Below are 16,666 nucleotides of genomic sequence, written 5' to 3' on the forward strand. Positions count from 1 at the left end.
AACTAGGGACAATTTTGTCAGCCGCCCAACCTCCTCCAATATTTCAAGCCTTGTGCCAATGTTTGAAACTTTAGTGCAGTGGACTGGCAGAATCATTTTAAAGCATTTGACAAAATGCTTTGCAGCATTTCTGGGTTCAAATTTTGCCAAAGACATTCCTAACATTAGACTACAACAAGCAACCTTAAATGCCAAGAACCTTCCTAAGTATCCTAGTTGTTCCTAATAATACTGTTTTCTGGAGCTGCACTAAACCAGGTTTTATGCGTATTTCTTCAAACTTTTAGGGATAGTTCCTAATGCAATTATGACATCATCATCATCATCATCATCATCATCATCATCATCGTTTAACGTCCACTTTCCATGCTAGCATGGGTTGGACGATTTGACTGAGGACTGGTGAAACCGGATGGCAACACCAGGCTCCAATCTAATTTGGCAGAGTTTCTACAGCTGGATGCCCTTCCTAACGCCAACCACTCAGAGAGTGTAGTGGGTGCTTTTACGTGTCACCCGCACAAAGGCCAGTCAGGCGGTACTGGCAACGGCCACGCTCGAAATGGTGTCTTTTATGTGCCACCCGCACAAGAGCCAGTCCGGGGGCACTGGCAACGATCTCGCTCGAAAATCCTACGAAGGCCAGTCAGGCGGTACTGGCAACGACCACGCTCAAAATGGTGCATCTTATGTGCCACCCACACAAGAGCCAGTCCAGGGGCACTGGCAACAATCTCACTTGGCTTGCCGGGTCTTCTCACGCACAGCACATTTCCAAAGGTCTCGGTCAGTAGTCATCGCCTTGGTGAGGCCCAATGTTCGAAGGTCTTGCCTCACCACCTCAGCCCAGGTCTTCCTGGGCCTACCTCTTCCACGGGTTCCCTCAACTGTTAGGGTGTGGCACTTTTTCACGCAGCTATCCTCATCCATTCTCACCACATGTCCATACCAGCGCAAACGTCTCTCTTGCACACCACAACTGATGCTTCTAATGTTCAGCTTTTCTCTCAAGATACTTACACTCTGACGGGTATGCACACTGACATTACACATCCAACGGAGCATACTGGCTTCATTCCTTGCGAGCTTACACATGTCCTCAGCAGTTACAGCCCATGTTTCACTGCCATGTAGCATGGCTGTTCATACGCATGCGTCATACAGTCTACCTTTTACTCTGAGTGAGAGTCCCTTTGTCGCCAGCAGATGTAAGAGCTCTCTAAACTTTGCCCAGGCTATTCTTATTCTAGCAGCTACACTTTCAGCGCACCCACTACTAACTTGGTCACCCAGATAGCGGAAGCTATCGACTGCCTCTAGTTTTTCATCCTGGAATGAGAGGAGTTGTTTCCTGTTTGTTTACAGTCTTTATTGCACCTGAACATCTGCCACATACAAAAACTAACTTCCTAGTTAACCTGCCTTTGATATTGTTGCACCTCTTATGTGTCCATAGCTTGCACCGGGTACATCTTATAGAGTTACTACCTACTCCTTTTCTACATACTGAGCAGGGCCATCTGCCTGAAGGGGTTTGTGTTTTATCTACCTTCCTACTTATTAGGATTTTGGTTTTAGTTAGGTTGACTCTAAGGCCCTTCGATTCTAGTTCTTGCTTCCACACCTGAAACTTCTCCTCTAGTTCTGATAGTGACTCTGCAATTAGTGCAAGGTCATCAGCATAGAGGAGCTCCCAGGGGCAACCTGTCTTGAATTACTCTGTGATCGCCTGGAGAACTATGATAAATAGGAGGGGGCTGAGGACGGAACCTTGGTGGACCCCTACCTCTACCTGGAATTCATTGCTGTACTCATTTCCAATCCTCACTTTAGTGGCAGCATCTCTGTACATGGCTCGCACAGCTCTCACTAACCATTCTTCTATCCCAAGTTTCCTCATTGACCACCAGATAAGGGATCAGGGGACCCTGTCAAAGGCTTTCTCCATGTCAACGAAAGCCAAGTACAGAGGTTTATCCTTGGCTAGGTATTTCTACTGCAGCTGTCTTACTAGAAATATGGCATCAGTAGTGCTTTTACCTGGCACGAACCCAGACTGCATCTCATCTAAATTGATTCGCTCCCTAATTAGTTGGGCTTTGACCCTCTCTGTAACTTTCATAACCTGATCTAACAGTAGTTATTTGTATCTAAAGCGTCACCTTTGCCTTTGTAGCAGTTGACTATGGTGCTGCTACACCAGTCATTGGGTATGACTCCTTCATGTAACACCTGGTTCGTATTACGGGTGACTAGGCTGTAGCCAACACTGCCAGATATTTTGAGCATCTCTGCAGTGATTCCTGATGGGCCGGGGGCTTTCCCTGTCTTCATATTCTTAATTGCTTTATCTACCATGGTACTATCAACTCGGATAGTTGGTCCCTCTGTTGGGTCGACATACGGCAGGCTCTCTTTCTCCCATTCATTCTCTTTATTAAGCAATCTATCGTAGTGGCATCTCCAGACCTCTTTCTTTGCAGCCTCATTTAGTGCAAGCGTACCATCATCCATGCGAACACATTTCTCTCCTACGACATCACTATTCTCTCTCCTACACTGTCTTGCAACACAAAATACCTCGAGTCTTTGGTCCTCATGGCACGGAACATTGGCAAATTTTTTCTTATCTGCTTCCCTTCTGGCTAAATAAACCTGTCGCCTAGCCTCCCTTCTGGCAGATTGGTACAATTCCCTGCTACCACCGTTCTTCCAAGCCTGTTTCTTTTGTCTAATAGCCCCGTCTACATCCTTGTTCCACCACCACGTTACTCTGGGTCGAGAGGGGACTTTACACCAGCCACAGATCTGGTCTGTGGCTCTCAACAGGTTGTCCCACAGAAATCTCCAATTGTCTTCCACGTTGTATGATGCTATATACCCTTCTATTTCTTCAAATGCTTCAAGTAACTTGTCTCTAAGTTTCTGTCCATTCGCAGGGTCTTTAAGCTTCCACACCCTTCTCCTCCAAGCCGGTCTACTTCTGGGCACCCATTTTGCCTTGATCCCGAAGTCACTAACTACTAATCTATGTTGTGGGGTACATTCTTCGCCAGGGAAGGTTTTGGCATTTATAAGCTGCCCTCTTTCCCTATTTCTGGCGAGGATGTAGTCGATTTGGCTAGAGTGTCTGCCGGAGCGGTAGGTGACTAGGTGACTGGCAGGTTTCCTGAAGTTGGTATTGCAGACCATAAGATCGGTTGCAGCACAGAACTCCAGCAGTCTGGTTCCCTCCTCGTTGCGGGAACCGAAGCCATAGCCTCCATGTATGCCATGGAAGCCTCCAGCATGACGTCCGACATGACCATTGAAGTCTCCAGCCACAAAGAGAAGGTTCCTGTCACTCGTCGATGAGGTAGTTTGCAAGAGGGTGTCATAGAATTGGTCTTTCAGACCATCCGGTAGCCCCGGTTGAGGGGCATAGGCTGAGATGACAGTAGCTAATCTATGATGAAGCACTAGTCTAATCTTAAGTACTCTGTCACTTACTCTAACTACCTTGATTACCTTATCCACCCATTTCTCTGCTAGAAGTATTCCTATGCCCACGACCCCGTCAGTGTTCCCTGCCCAGAAAATCTTGTACCTGTGTTCTTTGCCTGTGAGGAACCTCGCAGAACCACCTCTCCATCTTACTTCCTGGATGCAGCACATATCTACGCGTCTCCGTTCAAGCATCTCAACAATTTCACCAGATCTACCTTTCAGCGTGCCGACGTTGAGAGTGCCAATCCTAATAGCATGGGTGTTGGGGGTGTGGGCCTGTAGCCTGGGAAGGGGAAAAGCAGTGTCGTGTACCTGAAAAGAAAGCTTGCAATTGGCAGAATTCATAAGCAAAACAGTACCTACAACCTGCAAACATTACTCAAAACTTTATGCGCTACCCAAAGGTAGGGGAGGGGCTGGCCGAGGCCACTAGATGGGTTCCGGGAGACAGCCGAGGATGCCAGAGGAATGAACTTCCGGTGGAGGGGGTGGGAGGGCGGGTGTAGCACCAGCCAAGCGAGAGACTTCTTAATCGTAGATTCTAAATATTTGAGAGACAACAATGCTTAAATCGTAATTTTTTAAAAGAGCAATGAAACATAATAAAAATAAATAAATAGCATGAATTTAGGAAGCCTTTGTACAAGGAAAGATGGCTAAGCTTAGATCGTAATTTTAAAGGAAGGAGCGATAAGATTTTGAATAAAGTAAGGAAAATGAATAAGTATGAATTCAAGACAAAAACTGAGTTCAATTGAATTTCATGGAGAGAAACAGATAGATACTGGAGAACAGACTAAAGCGCAAAAAGTTTGAGAAAAATGTTGAGGCCGTAAATAAATAAAAATCTCTATCTTATCTGCAGCATAATCTTGGAGACTTCGTCGTAGTTATGGCAGCGGAGAATAGATTGAGACAATTTAGAAGGGATTTCTTATTTATATACCCGGAACCTGAATCCTTAAGGAAACTACGATAGAGGGGAGTAGAGAGAGAGACTGATTTAGAGAGAGTGGAATAGACGAAGGCATGGCGAGAGAAAGGCATATATATATATATAGAGAGAGAGAGAGAGGGGGGACCAGTCAAGCAGCACAACATGCTGGATTCTTGGGCTTTGAAACAGAATTGAAGAAGGCTGTTTAAACATATATTGCAGAGACATCAACGCTTACAGAGATACATTTTACCCACACTTTCCATAGCCTCTGTAGCTCAATGGCTAGGTCTTGGTACTTTGCTATTTTCTCTATACTTCTCATATTGACTTTGTTTGTCTATCTTGGTTTATAGCCAATTAGTCCTCAATGCTTGATCTTGTGCTGCTACTAACAAACTTTCTGTCTCTCTTTTCAGCCTTCCTTTCTGCAACCACAACCATGTCTCTCTATTACTATTTTCTGTCCCTATCTTTGGAAGTCTACCATGCAATGCCTTCTCTTACTTCTTTTTCTGATTTTTAACTTCATTTAGCTTTTTGGTTTCCCTATCTCCAACTGTTAGCTCTTAATAAAATTTCCTCACTATTACCTACTCTTATGACGAGGGTAAACATGTCTGGTGTAAAATGGTATTACACAAATAAATAGTTGGTTGTGGTTATCTAAGAACAACCAATTGCAGAAATATAGGTTAACACAGAACATACTCTGTACTACTCAAATGTAGGTACAATACTCAGTATTCACAGTTCAGCTACTGACCATCAAACTAACATACATTGAACTAATGTCCGTCAACTACTCCCTTGACAGTTACACTCAGTTCTTATTTACTGTAATCAGTTAGCCCACCTTCAGTCACATGGGGGTGTTCAGGATTCGCCCATAATACCTACAGAAAAGAATATATCTACTCTAACTAACTCTACTGCCTTCCTTTCCTAGGTAAATATAGTCTTGCGACTACTGCTCTTGGATGAAGTCCTCCATTCATATTGAATTCCTACCTAGTTCTGCCTAGATTTGCTTATTCAAATTTTGTCCAATCTACAAAAGCTGCTAAATATTTAAGTGGCGAGACTGCCCAAATATTTACAGCTTTCACTAGATTCAGGCTATTTATCTTTGCCTTCATTAACTTCCTCACCCTTCTGATGTACTCCTCCTAAATCCTTGCCTTCATTTCTAATACTCCTAGATACTTATAACTTTCTCCTTCTTTTAGTGATTTTAATGTCTGGCCATATGGAATACTTTCATTGCTAACTACCTGTCCTTTTTATATGACTAATATTGTGCACTTATCTATGCTAAATTCCATCTTTGCTGAAGAGTATTACAGTTTGTATAAAGGAATTTATCTCTTTTTTGATTCTCACTGAAAAGCTTCAGATCATCCATTTTTGAGCAAATGGTTAACTTTTTCCTTTAACATCTCTAAACTGAAGGGGATTAAACAACACAAATATTAAAAGGGATAACAAGTCTCCCTGGAAAATTCTCTTAACAGTTTTTACATCAATGATAAGCAAGTGATTGATCTAAATTACTAGCTATATTGCCTTTGTTTTTGTCTTTCATAAAGAGTACTGTTTTCCCTTTTGTCATTCAATCTGGTATTACTCCTCCATTCAGGCAATCCTGAAATTGTTCCCTTAGTCTTCCTGTAAGCTACTAAATTCCTTTAACCAGTACCCTTGAACTAAATCTGGTCCTGGGCTCTTCCAATTCAGCATTCTTCCTAACACTTTACTCATTAATGCACTAGTTAGTTTTAGATATGGCTGCTTCTTGCTAGCTACTTCTTCCCTCACTTTCTTTAACCATGCTGCATCTCCAGACTGGCTTATTCCAAATGTCACTCCACATCTTTTTAGGTTCTACTGCATTAGGCTTCTCATCTCCAGTAGTTTCTTCTACACTATTTATTTGGTGATAAAATCTCCTCTGGTCTGTCTCAATCTGTTCTGTTAATACTGATTTAATCTTTTCTGATATCTGAAAAGCTTACCTGCTATTGCTATTATATGCTATTTCAGCTCTTCCATGACTATCCTAAATCCTTTCTCTTTAACAAGTACTTTTTTTCTCAAGAGAAGATTTAAATCTTGTTTCCTGACTTGTCCTATTTCCAGGCTTCTATTCTTTTCAGATCTTGTCTTAAAGTCTTATTTTCTAATCTTTGTCACATCTGCACCTTCCTATTCTTTTCTTGAGGTGGTATCAAAAAGTTCCCGGACTAGTTCTGTAGTATGCCAACAGAAGGCAACATACAGTTGCATGCACAATGAGAGCTAGCAGTGACCTTCATGAGGCAGGTAAGTCCATAGTTTAGAGAGTGGGTTGAGTAATGCATCTAGTTGAAAAATGGGATCTACCAGTTTAATGCTCATGCGGATAATGGGAGAAAAGTTGAGAGATCAGCAGGAGTTTACAATTTGTATGTATACATATATATATTTAAGATTAGACTAGTGCTTCATCATAGGCTAGCTACTGTCATCTCAGCCTATGCCCCTCAACCGGGGCTCCCGGATGGGCTGAAAGACCAATTCTATGACACCCTCTTGCAAACTACCTCGTCGACAAGAGACAGAGACCTTCTCTTTGTGGCTGGTGACTTCAATGGTCATGTCGGACGTCGTGCTGGAGGCTTCCATGGCATACATGGAGGCTATGGCTTCGGTTCCCGCAACGAGGAGGGAACCAGACTGCTGGAGTTCTGTGATGCAACCGATCTTATGGTTTGCAATACCAACTTCAGGAAACATGCCAGTCACCTAGTCACCTACCAATCCGGCAGACACTCTAGCCAAATCGACTACATCCTCGCCAGAACTAGAGAAAGAGGGAGGTTTATAAATGCCAAAACCCTCCCTGGCGAAGAATGTACACCCCAACACAGATTAGTAGTTAGCGACTTCGAGATCAAGGCAATATGGGTGCCCAGAAGTAGACTGGCCTGCGGGAGAAGGGTATGGAAACTTAAAGACCCTGCAAACGGACAGAGATTTAGAGACAAGTTACTTGAAGCATTTGACGAAATAGAAGGGGATATAACATCATACAACGTGGAAGACAATTGGAGATTTCTGTGGGACAACCTGTTGAGAGCCACAGACCAGATCTGTGGCTGGTGTAAAGTCCCCTCTCGACCCAGAGTAACGTGGTGGTGGAACAAGGATGTAGACGGGGCTATTAGACAAAAGAAACAGGCATGGAAGGACTGGAAGAACGGTGGTAGCAGGGAATTGTACCAATCTGCCAGAAGGGAAGCTAGGCGACAGGTTTATTTAGCCAGAGGGGAAGCAGATAAGAAAAGATTTGCCAATGTTCTGCGCCGTGAGGACCAAAGACTCGAGGTATTTCGTGTTGCAAGACAGTGTAGGAGAGAAATGTGTTCGCATGGATGATGGTACGCTTGCACTAAATGAGGCTGCAAAGAAAGAGGTCTGGAGATGCCACTACGATAGATTGCTTAATAAAGAGAATGAATGGGAGAAAGAGAGCCTGCCGTATGTCGACCCAACAGAGGGACCAGCTATCCGAGTTGACAGTACCAGGGTAGATAAAGCAATTAAGACTATGAAGACAGGGAAAGCCCCCGGCCCATCAGGAATCACTGCAGAGATGCTCAAAATATCTAGCAGTGTTGGCTACAGCCTAGTCACCCGTATTACTAACCAGGTGTTACACGAAGGAGTCATACCCAATGACTGGTGTAGCAGCACCATAGTAAACTGCTACAAAGGTAAAGGTGACGCTTTAGACACTAATAATTACAGAGGCATCAAGCTGTTAGATCAGGTTATGAAAGTTACGGAGAGGGTCATAGCCCAACTAATTAGGGAGCGAATCAATTTAGATGAGATGCAGTTTGGGTTTGTGCCAGGTAAAAGCACCACTGATGCCATATTTCTAGTGAGACAGCTGCAGTAGAAATATCTAGCCAAGGATAAACCTCTGTACCTGGCCTTCGTTGACATGGAGAAAGCCTTTGACAGGGTCCCCTGATCCCTTATCTGGTGGTCAATGAGGAAACTTGGGATAGAAGAATAGTTAGTGAGAGCTGTGCGAGCCATGTACAGAGATGCTGTCAGTAAGGTGAAGGTTGGAAATGAGTACAGTAATGAATTCCGGGTAGAGGTAGGGGTCCACCAAGGTTCCGTCCTCAGCCCCCCTCCTATTTATCATAGTCCTCCAGGCGATCAGAGGAATTCAAGACAGGTTGCCCCTGGGAGCTCCTCTATGCTGATGACCTTGCACTAATTGCGCAGTCACTATCAGAACTAGAGGAGAAGTTTAAGGTGTGGAAGCAAGGACTAGAATCGAAGGGCCTTAGAGTCAACCTAGCAAAAACCAAAATCCTAATAAGTAGGAAGGTAGATAAAACACAAACCCCTTCAGGTAGATGGCCCTGCTCAGTATGCAGTAAAGGAGTAGGTAGTAACTCTATAAGATGTACCCGGTGCAAGCTATGGACACATAAGAGGTGCAGCAATATCAAAGGCAGATTAACTACAAAGTTAGTCTTTGTATGTGGCAGATGTTCAGGTGCAATAAACACTGTAAACAAACAGAAAACAACTTCTATCTCATTCCAGGGAGAAAAACTAGAGGTAGTTGATAGCTTCCGCTATCTGGGTGACCAAGTTAGTAGTGGGGGTGGGTGCGCTGAAAGTGTAACTGCTAGAATAAGAATAGCTTGGGCCAAGTTTAGAGAGCTCTTACCTCTGCTGGCGACAAAGGGACTCTCACTCAGGGTAAAAGGCAGACTGTATGACACATGTGTACGAACAGCCATGCTACATGGCAGTGAAACATGGGCTGTGACTGCTGAGGACATGCGTAAGCTCGCAAGGAATGAAGCCAGTATGCTCCGCTGGATGTGTAATGTAAATGTGCATACCCATCAGAGTGTAAGTATCTTGAGAGAAAAGCTGAACATAAGAAGCGTCAGTAGTGGTGTGCAAGAGAGATGATTGCGCTGGTTTGGACATGTGGTGAGAATGAATGAGGATAGCTGCGTGAAAAAGTGCCACTCCCTAACAGTTGAGGGAACCTGTGGAAGAGGTAGGCCCAGGAAGACCTGGGCTGAGGTGGTGAGGCAAGACCTTCGAACATTGGGCCTCACCGAGGCGATGACTACTGACCGAGACCTTTGGAAATGTGCTGTGCGTGAGAAGACCCGGCAAGCCAAGTGAGATCGTTGCCAGTGCCCCTGGACTGGCTCTTGTGCGGGTGGCACATAAGATGTACCATCCTGAGCGTGACCGTTGCCAGTACTGCCTGACTGGCCTTGTAGAGTTTTCGAGCGAGATCGTTGCCAGTGCCCCTGGACTGGCTCTTGTGCGGGTGGCACATAAAAGACACCATTTCGAGCGTGGCCGTTTTCGTGCGGGTGACACATAAAAGCACCCACTACACTCTCTGAGTGGTTGGCGTTAGGAAGGGCATCCAGCTGTAGAAACTCTGCCAAGTTAGATTGGAGCCTGGTGTTGCCATCCGGTTGCACCAGTCCTCAGTCAAATCGTCCAACCCATGCTAGCATGGAAAGCGGACGTTAAACGATGATGATGATGATGATGATGATGATATATATATATATATATATATATATAAAACTCCCAAATAATATATGCCTTCACTCTACCAGTTAGTCTCTAGCTATTTTCATGTATTCATGACTTTTTCTTTTACACTGTCCTTCATTTTTTTATAACCCTTTCACTCATATGAGGTGGTATCAAAAGGTTCCCAGACTAGTTCTGTAGCACACCAACATGGTTGTATGCGAAATGAGACCTAGCAGTGACCTTCAAATAGTGTGATTTTGTCATGGACAGGAAGTTAGAACAAAGAGTCAACATGAAATCTTGCATTAAACTTGGGAAATTTGCTAGAGAGAGATTGAGCATGCTTCAGCAAGCTTATGGCAATTAGGCAATGGGTCATACGCAATGTTTCAAGTGGTATGGGTGCTTCAAAAGTGGAAAAAACATACTTGGATCACAATGAGTGATCTAGAAGAACTGCCACAACTGTTGCGCCCAAAAATGTGGAGAAAATTCATCAGCTTTTGCATGAGGATAGTCAGAGGATAATCAATGACATTGCTGATGTTGTTGGTCTGTTGTATGGGTCCATGCAAGCAATTCTAACACCTGAATTGAACATGTGACATGTCTCTGCCACGTTTCTCCACTGCCTGCTGACCAGTGAGCAGAAAGAACAACACATCGAAGTCTGTCAAAATCTCCATCAGCATGCCACTGATGACCCAACCTTCATGTCAAGAATCATCATCAGTGACAAGATTTGGGTCTACCATTATGACTCTGAGATGAAGCAGCAGTCATCACAATGGAAGAAGCTTTCATCTTCACAACTGAAGAAGGCACAACAGAGCTGCAGCTCAATCAAGAGTATGCTCATCATTCTTTTTCAACATCTGTGGTATTGTGCATCAAGAACTTGTTCCCCAGGGCCAGACCACCAATCAAGAGTTCTACTGTGACATTTTAACGTATTTGACGAAAGCAACTAGATCTGTGGAGCAAGAAGAATTGGATTCTTCATGACAACAATGCACCTTGTCACCAAGCTCTCCTCACTTGTGAGTTTCTTACAACATAGTATTGTTTCTGCACCTGCCCTGTTCACCAGATTTAACACCTGTGGGCTTCCATCTCTTCCTCAAGATGAAGATGCAGCTCAAAGGTCACCATTTTCACACTGTTGTCAAGATCAAGAGCAAATCGCAGAAGGTCCTTAACTCGCTTCTGGAAAACAACTTCAAGGCAGGATTCCAAAAGTGGCAGGAATGCTGGGACCAGTGTATTGCCCTGGAAAGTCACTATTTCAAAGGAGATGATGTTAAAACAGATAAATAAGTTATTTTTCATTAAACATAACTAGTCCGGAAACTTTTTTATACCACTTCGTACCTATTCTGCTAGTAACTACTATCCCTCCTGAATAAATCAATAAATTAATGTCACCTATATTTTTAGCATTTATCCTACTGATAAGAGAATCTACTTTCCTAGTAAGGTTAATATCTGCTGATAATCTTTTTTCTTTCTTCTTTACTCATTGCATTCTTCAAGTTGTCTAAAATCTAATCTTCCTCACTGAAGTCACAGGTGTCAATTATCCCTTCCTGATTGGTGGTGCTATCATTTTTTTTTTTTTTGTAGGCTTTTCTTTGGCTTGAACTGTATCACTTATGTTGGTTGGCTGTTCTCTTTGATCTCTCTTTTTTAGTTCTCTTGTGGTCTCTTCTACCTCCAATTCTGTTGTCCACATTTGTCTCCTGATAGCATTAGCCCACTCCACTAGACTTTTGTCTGTTACTTCAAAACCCCCTTTTTTACCCAAAGTGCAAACATACGTTTTCTGTAACCCCTTACTTTGGGCCCACTTTTCAAGTAGCACTGCATCACTACCCTTTTCTCTTTGCTTGTCTATTTCCTTCTTGAACCACTGCTGAGTGAGTGACCTTACCTTAAATGTCCAGCCTCATTTACTCTATTATCACTAGAATTTCTATGTAAACTCATATCTCTCATAAACTAAGGTAAGGCAATGTTTGTGTGTGCTTTTATTTTGACAGCTTCACTATGCACTGATGATGTTTTTTCCCTTCTTATCATTATTACTATTACCATCATTATTATTATCACTATCATCATTACTATTACTTGATATGTTTCAGATTTCTACTGCATTAATTGCTACATCTCCATGTTACTGAGAAGTGTGCTCTTGCTTTTTTTTTTTTTGTTGGGAGAGTACAAACTCAGTATGTTTTATTATGAGGTTTGGCTTGAGTCTTTTGTTGTATTAGTGTTTTTATTGTTTGTTGTGCGTGTAATGTGAATTGTGGTCTTCTGTTGGATATCCAAAGTGTAGAGTACATGTGGGGTTTGTCTATTTTGGCTTTGGAAACATTCCCTTCTTGTAAGATATGCTGTCAGGCGTTTGCAAGTGAATTTTGTTTTTCCTTATATCTTTATCATTCTTCCTCCATATCTCATATATTAATTTTATTATTCCTATGTGCTTTGGGTATAGTGTTGCATTGTTGAATGCATATAGAACTTCAATGTAGTCATCATCTGTCCAACATTATCATTTGGTTTTGTTTTTCATTTGGTCAGTGACATTAAGAAATGAATCAGTTCAGTGTTAACTTTTTGATAGAATACTGCCTCTGGATGTGTGCTGTTTCTTTTGTATCACGATTTGCCCAAGGCTTACAGAAGGAAATTTGCTGTTATTTCTCTCTTCTTGATAGCTTTATCAACGAGCACAGCTGCTCCTTTCTACTGTTTAAAAAGAAACTTGTTTCATCTTTTGTTAAAGTCATTTAAATACTGTGTGTTTGATGTTTGTTTTGGTCATGTGTTTCTGTGGTAAGTTGTATAAACAATATATTTGCTGATGTGTAAGCGAGAAACTGTAATGTGTATATGTGTAGTACTGGGAATGCATAGGTAATTAATTCTAGTACTCAGTTTTGTTCACAGCTCAGAACTCAGAACATAAATAGCCAGAACAAATACTGCAAGGTATTTTGTTTGATACACTAGCAATTTCTAACATGGGATCAACTGTCAAGGATATTAAAAATGTAAGTGGAATCAAAACAAGATTGCAAATTGGTTCGTTAAACATGAGATGACGTGCTTTGAATGCTCATTATTCAACAACAGCATTTTCCTAAAATTCTTTTCTCAACACAGTGTGGCCACCAATAATCTCCATTGGGGTTACACCTAGACCTACTTCCATCATGACTGGACATTTTAACTAAATTATCAAAACATAATTACACAGCTAGAAGATGAACAAACCAGTAAGGGAAGCTACTATATAGCCAATCAAACCACTACAATTAGCAGTTAAATCTTTCTCAAATTATGTCCAAAACAATGGAATAGTTACAACTGAAAAATATTTAATCATGAGTCAGCTGGTTTAGACTCATGATAAAAGATTTAAAAAGAAGAATATGAGGAAAAAACAAGTAACTTACATAGATCAGGCATTTTAGACTTGTACAAAAAATTGAATAATGACCATTTTTTAACCTGCTTCTTCTCACTGGAGGCTACTACCTTCTTAATTGTCAAGTCAGCACTGGATGGCACATATTCAACTTTCAGTGTGACAGCTGGTGGCCATTTCTTCATTGCAGTTCGAAGATATGTCCAATAAGATTTCAAAGGCCCAAAGTACCAATATCTGAAATAGACACATAGATTTTGATTCCAGATCATTAAATGACAAAACATGTCTGCAATAGGTTTTTGCCAAATAATTTTATCTCATCATCATCATCATCGTTTAACGCTTCTTTTCCATGCTGGCATGGGTTGGACGACTTGACTGAGGTCTAGAGAGCCAGCGGCTGCACCAGGCTCCAGTCTGATCTGGCAATGTTTCTACAGCTGGATGCCCTTCCTAATGCCAACCACTCCAAGAGTATAGTGGGTGCTTTTTACGTGCCACTGGCACAGGAGCCAGCCAAAAGGGCCAAGTATCAATCACGTTCGGATAGTACTTTTTACGTGCCACAGGCATGGGGTCCAATCAAGGGGTACTGGCATCGGCCACATTCAGATGGTGTTTTTTACATGCCACTGGCTCAGGAGCCAGTCAGGGGGAACTGGTTACAGCTACGATATTGGTTTTACTTGACTCAATGTCTTCTCAAGCATATCATATCACCCGACACACACCAGGGGTACTCTTAACTGGGATGGACATGGGTGGCTGCAATCTCACTTTAGTTGCTGAGTCTTCTCAATCACAGCATATCTCCAAAGGTCTCAGTGTCCTGTCATTGCCTCTGTGAGACCCAATGTTCAAAGGTCATGTTTCACCACCTCTCCCATGTCTTCCTGGGTCTACCTCTTCCACAAGTTTCTTCCACATGGCATGGCACTTCCTCACACAGCTGTCCTCATCCATACATAACACATGACCATACCAGTGCAGTTGTCTCTCTTACACACCACATTTGATGCTTCTTATGCCCAACTTTTCTCTCAGGGCACCTACACTCTGTCATGTATGCACACTGACATTACACATCCAGTGGATCATACTAGCTTCATTTCTTTCAAGCTTGCGCATTCCCTCAGCAGTCATGGCCCATGTTTCACTGCCGTATAGATGGCAGTTTGCACACATGCATCATACAGTCTACCTTTCATCCTGAGTGAGAAGCCCTTAGTTGCCAGCAGAGGTAAGAGCTCCCTGAACTTTGCCTACGCTATTCTTATTCTAGCCACTGCACTCTCAGAGCAACCACCCCCACTACAGAATTGGTTGCCTAGGTCGCAGAAGTTATTAACTACTTCTAGTTTCTCCCTCTGGCATGTGATGGAATCTGTTTTCTGTACATCTTCAGTGTTTATTACCCCTGTGCATCTGCAACACACAAAAACTATTTTCCTGGTTAACCTTCCTATGATATGAGCATTGTGGGTGTAAGCATTACTGATGCTGCAGATATAAATGTAAAAATTGAAAAAAAAAGGAGAGAGGTAAGTGGGCTGCTATCTGGTTTAATTAGTCCAGAGATGGGGGTCAGAGAGAGAAAGGAGAGGGCGGTAATATTTGTCTTTTAAAAGAACTACAGATTAAAAAGAAAATCAACACAACAATGTTGCACTAAATGATTATACAGATGTACTATAAAATTTCATCTGTAATTTGTTGTCACAATAATTTCATAAGCTTCTCTTAACTAAGTACATATTTTACAGGTAGGTTTTCAATTAATTTAGTTAGAATCTACTGACTATATCTCCATCTCCCATTCGAAATGTATGGCCTTGATCATTATCACTTTTACTTATGATTTCAAATCCCACAGCTGTCCACTTTGCCTTTCATTTTTCCCAAAGTTGATAAAATAAATACCAGCATAGCATTGGAGCTAATTTAATCAACTAAACCCATTCCTTAAAAAGTGCTGGCTTTGTAGCTAAATTAGAAATTATAAACAGAGCTGATTGACAAACATTATAGCACTGGACAAAATACCTTGCAGAATTTGTTCTAGTTCTTTAGTATCTGAGGTGAAATCTTGATAAGGTTAACTTTGATTTTTGTCATTTAGGGTTGATAAAATAAAGTACTAACCATGTATTGAGATTAGTCTAATCAACTATCTCCACTACCCTAATTTCAATTTATTATTATTGATGTTGATGGTGAAGATGGAGTAGAGTGCTGGAGAAACTGATTTGTAGTGCTTAGCTATATTCTGTTAGACACTGAGTTCAAATCCTGTTGACATTGTCTTTGTTTCTTATTTTTTTTGGCAGATGCTGAAGAGATTTAAAAATACATTTAGAGATGTCTCCTGTACTAACTGGAATGATTAAAATATGGGATGATCATAGATGGATTGCCTTTGACTATGGTTTATGCTGCATCAAGATTACCTGGTGCTAAACAATAACAAGTCAGTGAGCACAATATGCTAGACCATTTGAGAATATACAAGAATTCATAGTCATGATAAACTTTTAGGCACCCATACTCCAGTTTGTGTTCTGTTCTAATCACTACAACACAAGCCAATAAGAGTCTCTAGAGGGCTGCTCAATCTGCTAAATATACTAGTAAAATTCCCTCAAATCACATTTGCCATCATTAAAAGGAAGGCCACATTAAATAATGTAGTCTTTTCAGATGGTCATGGTTTCAATATTATTGATTACAAGTCTGCTCAACAGGGATAACCTGGGATTGAGGAGGCAGCAGCAGCAGCAGTAGTAGTCTTACTTTGTTTTCCGTGTTTCAGCATCATTATAAACACCAAGCTGCAACCCTGACATGGCATAGGTGTTTTTACCATCTTCCGCCTGAAATTAAAATAAAAGATAAAACAAAAAAAAAAAGATTACATGCAGTACAATTATGAGTCAAGATCAAATGTACAGAAAATATTTTTAAAAATAATAAAAATTAAATAAATAAAATTAATAAAATTAAACTTTTTAATGTAAAGAAAATTCCTGAAAACTAAAACTGAAAAATTAAACTAAAAAAATTATTGCATTTGATGGTTTATAAGCTATAAACATCTTGATTTTGCCAGTATTCTAAACTCTGATTTTATAGGCTACCATCCTAAAAGTGAAGAATCTTGGCAATCTCTTCCTTGAACCAAGATTTATCAGTAATCTACAACCTAAAATGAAGGATACATTGGGTAA

At 41.5% G+C, this 16,666-nt stretch overlaps 1 protein-coding gene across 4 annotated transcripts in view; it reads right to left on the reverse strand.

The window, feature by feature from the left end:
• LOC106882107 (acylglycerol kinase, mitochondrial) overlaps positions 1 to 16,666 on the reverse strand; it is a 207,970-nt gene that overhangs the window by 10,989 nt on the left and 180,315 nt on the right. For all 4 annotated transcript variants that reach the window (XM_089338266.1, XM_089338267.1, XM_089338269.1 and 1 more), the window contains 2 exons: positions 16,233 to 16,312; positions 13,468 to 13,676 (listed from right to left, as the gene is read on the reverse strand). In XM_089338266.1, the coding sequence (XP_089194392.1) occupies positions 13,468 to 13,676; positions 16,233 to 16,312 (289 nt within the window). The remainder of the gene's footprint in view (positions 1 to 13,467; positions 13,677 to 16,232; positions 16,313 to 16,666) is intronic.

This window comes from Octopus bimaculoides, chromosome 20 (assembly GCF_046866305.1).
Source record: "Octopus bimaculoides isolate indiv1 chromosome 20, ASM4686630v1, whole genome shotgun sequence".
NCBI lineage: Eukaryota > Metazoa > Mollusca > Cephalopoda > Octopoda > Octopodidae > Octopus > Octopus bimaculoides.